The 4,041-nt window shown below is 37.0% G+C and overlaps 1 protein-coding gene across 1 annotated transcript in view; it reads right to left on the bottom strand.

The window, feature by feature from the left end:
- Positions 1 to 827, bottom strand: part of LOC101851926 (matrilin-2) — a gene marked incomplete at both ends in the record, with an annotated part of 6,317 nt that extends 5,490 nt beyond the window's left edge. The window contains 1 exon segment of the mRNA XM_013079359.2: positions 722 to 827. Coding sequence (XP_012934813.2) covers positions 722 to 827 — 106 coding nt within the window.
- Positions 828 to 4,041: the final 3,214 nt, after the last annotated feature.

Raw genomic sequence — 4,041 nt, 5'->3', positions numbered from 1 at the left:
AGAGAGAGAGAGAGAGAGAGAGAGAGAGAGTTGTAAGGGAAACAAGTGCGTGAAGGTAAGGAATATAACGGAAAGGCAGGGCCAAAGGGAGGGGATTACTGTAACACAAGGGGTGATTAGTACGTTATGTTGTAAATTTAAGGTCCTTAAAATGGGGCTCGTCGATGATAAGGCCAGTGAGAATTTTGTGAGACCCCCAAGTTCCAAATCTGCGTTGATTCTCTTCGGTTAAGTTTTTCTTTAGTTGTATATTGGACTATTTCAATAGGTTTTTGACAAGGATAATTGGGGGGGGGGGGGGGGCATGGGTTTATCGGAGGTGAGGACGTGGGTGTTACTTCTGTAATGCAAATGAGGAGGTTGCCAAGATTGGGAGGCTGTCGAAGTGCAATCACGCTGAGGTCGGGGAAACAGACTTTCATTTTGTCTGATTTTTACAAGATACTGAAGTGTTGGCTGTGGATTTTATGTACATTAGGTAGTTTTTGGTGATGAGTTGGGACGAAAAATGGTCTTTTGTGTTTGGGCTTAAGGGGTTTGTAGGTCAGAAGGGTTGTAACTTTTAGCAACACCAACAGCGACAAAGAAAAGGTCTTGTATATTCTCGGGTGGTTTAGTGAGGTTTAAAATCGAGCATCACTTTGTTTAATATATTACAACAACTACTGGCTAACATGTCAACATGTACTACAGTCATAACTGGAAAAAAAGACTCAGTTACCTCGCCTACCGAAGCTTTTCAGTATTAATTGGGCGTAGTCAAGACCTGTGTACATCTTTGTCGGTTCCCCGTTTTTGTGACGAATCCCGTCAAAACCGTGCGCCACCTACATTGGGAGAAGTGAAAGAAAGGAGCTGAGGTTAGTCACAAAGGACGGGTTGATTTTGTTATTGTTTGTTTGCTGGATTTTTTTTCGGGGGCGGGGGCTTTGTGATGAAGGAATTTTGAGATTTAGTAAGAATTTTACGGCGGTCACAACTATTTAAGTTCATAATTATGAGTGGGACATAAGTTGGTTGTTTTCATGTTAGTTCACAGCACGGCTTGGTTTCATGGTAAAAATTAAATAGTAAAAAACATTCATTAACATTTGTAAAGAGTAGGCTACTATTTACATCTTTGTAAAGGATTTAGGTATAGGCAAGATAATTTTCAGAAAAGAAGTTTGGTTTGTTTGAGAAAAAAACAATTAATCTTACATCTAAACTATTTATATGTCTCAATCAATGCAAGTTTATTATTATTGCTGATGCCATTGTATGGTCTTGTATAACTTACACTAAAAAGCTGGACCATAAACGTGGTTGAACATTTTAATCAAGAACAAATATAGAACGAATAGATGGGAGACTACTAGAGGAACAGGTGGGTATTCGACAGGAGAGATTAAGTACAGCTCAACTGTTTGTTCTGAGAAATAATATTGTAGAACAAAGCAAAGAATGGAATATCCTCATTATTTTGAACTTTGTGGATTTTTTAAAACGCCATTGACAGCACAGACCGAAAGGACCTGTGGAAAAGTATTGTAATTTATGTATCCCAACAAAAATAATCAACTGTATAAGATCATTATACCAAACAAGCTGCTGTGTCCTGTTTGAAAGAGAACTATCAGAAATCTGCACCTTTTGATGTAAATACTGGAGTTACAAATGGCTTGTATTATCGCCTGTACTTTTTGGAATTGTGATCGATTTCGTAATGAGACAGAACAAAGACATGAAAATAGGCATTGGATGGACAAATGACACATATTTAGGAGATTTAGATTATGCGGAAGGCATCTGCCTATTAAAACACCACAGTACATTAAATGTAATAAAATACAAACGAACTAGCACAAGCTGCGGAAAAAGTCGACATTATAATAATTGTATCTAAAACAGAAGTATTACGACTATCAACAGAAACGAGGCCCGTCATTCTTTATGAAAAACCCCTTGCATAAATCAATAGCTTCAAGAACCCTGGTAGCTTTATATCTAAAACTGCAGACTGCCTTGACGACGTCCAGCAAAGACTTGAAAAGTATGGTTCACTTTTGTGAAGTTAAAATGACAATGACAATGACAATGAAAATCTTTATTCATCTCGCAGGGAGAAATTTGTCTTGGTCGTTAACAATGGCAGTAGACGTTACAAAAGTTAGGCGTAAAGGTTCCATCACGCAAACGCACAACAAGACAGGACATTAGGCCAAGTAAATACATGTCTCACGGGCTGGGACAACCCGCTCGTAAAACATTCAGTCTCTCTTTCTTTCTTTCTCTATCTCTCTCTCTCTCTCCCTCTCTCTCTCTCTCTCTCTCTCTCTCTCTCTCTCTCTCTCTCTCTCTCTCTGTTTCTCTGAATTTCTATATCTGTCTGTTCTTGCTTTTTTGGAAATGTATCGTTTACTGCGGGTCGATAGTTGAAATTCCGATGTCAGTGGGTGGCTATGGTCACTAAGCATTATTTCCGCCTTTTTTAGAACGTTTGTCTTGTGCAGATATTCAAAGTTACTTAGGTCTCTACCAATTGTTCTTGATGCCTTTCTTATCAACTTGTTTAGTTTTATAATGTGCTGCCTTCCCAGATTGCTACCATAGCAAGTGATACCAAAATTTATCAAAGTTTCTATTGTGGTGGTGTAGAAAATCTGAAGGATGGATGGATTCAGATTGAAAGACTTTAGTTTCCTCAGAAAGTACAGCCTCTGATTTACCTTTTTAACGATATTGTTTACGTGGTTTTGCCGTGTAAATTTGTTGTCTATTGTAAGGCCAAGATATTTGTATGAATCCGTGATTTCAATAGTTTCTTGTTCAATTACGAGTGGTGGGATTGTTGGTTTTTCTCTTCTAAAATCAAAAATCATTTCCTTTGTTTTTTAGAGGTTCACTTTAAGAAAATTTGAGTTGCACCATTTAAAATACCTACATATTTCTTCGAAATACTCTTTTTCATCAAGGTTTATTAATCCAATAATAGCGGAGTCATCTGCAAACTTAATTAAGCGTGTTGTTTTATGTATACTTCTATGATCGTTGGTATATATAGTATACAAAACTGGTGACAAAACACACCCCTGAGGACCGCCGGTGTTACAAAGAATTGTGTCAGATTTTGTGTTGTTTCGCTTCACATATTGTGGTCTACCTGTCAAAAATTCCAGGATCCATGCTGCGATATGATGACTAACTCTCAGACTCAGAAGTTTTTCAATGACAATATGCGGTTGAATTGTATTAAGTGCTGAGGAAAAATCTACAAAAAGTACCCTCGTATAAGTTTTAGATGTTTCAAGGTGTTTCAGTATAGAGTCACAAAAAACAAGTACAGCATCTTCTACGTCCCTCTCTTGTTTGTATGCAAACTGGAATGGATCTAGATTTCCATGAACACAGCGTAGAATATTAGAGATGATCAATTTTTCAAGGCACTTGAAAGGAATGGATGTAAGAGCGACTGGTGTTAAGTCATTTAATTCATATATTTTAGGCTTTTTTGGTATTGGTATTACCTCCGATGTTTTCCATATTGTAGGAATGTAGTTTTTGTGTAGGGCCAGGTTAAAATACTTGCTCATCTCGTCTCTTAGCCTCTGTTTAAGATCACGCTGCTCATTCTCAAAATCAAAACAGTCGAAACGACAATAAAAGTTGTTTAGCTCATTTACATAGTCTCTTTCATTTTTTACTTGTACGCTCTCTCTCGCTGCAGTATAACCCGTTATTTTTTTCAAAGAGGACCACATATTTCCCATATTATTTGTCTGAAATTCGCTCTCAATTCTAGTTTTGTACGTTTGTTTACAATGAGCAATCTTTCTTTTATTTTTTTTAGATACCAAGTACATTTCTTTCATGTTATTACTTCTAAAGGCTTTCCGTTTTTCTTTTATAAGATCTTTCAGTTCTTTCGTTATCCATGGCTTATTATTTGGATAGTACGTAAGGGTTTTATAAATAGTAACAGTTTCTTCACAAAACTTAATGTAAGCACAAATGGTTTCGGTAAGTTCGTCAAGGTCCTTGCAGGTGTCTTTGAACATGTCC

The sequence above is a fragment of the Aplysia californica genome, unplaced genomic scaffold (genome assembly GCF_000002075.1).
Source record: "Aplysia californica isolate F4 #8 unplaced genomic scaffold, AplCal3.0 scaffold00049, whole genome shotgun sequence".
NCBI classification, from domain to species: Eukaryota; Metazoa; Mollusca; class Gastropoda; order Aplysiida; family Aplysiidae; genus Aplysia; species Aplysia californica.
The sequence above is the reverse complement of the archived record's forward strand: the minus strand, read 5'-3'. Positions and strand labels throughout refer to the sequence as shown.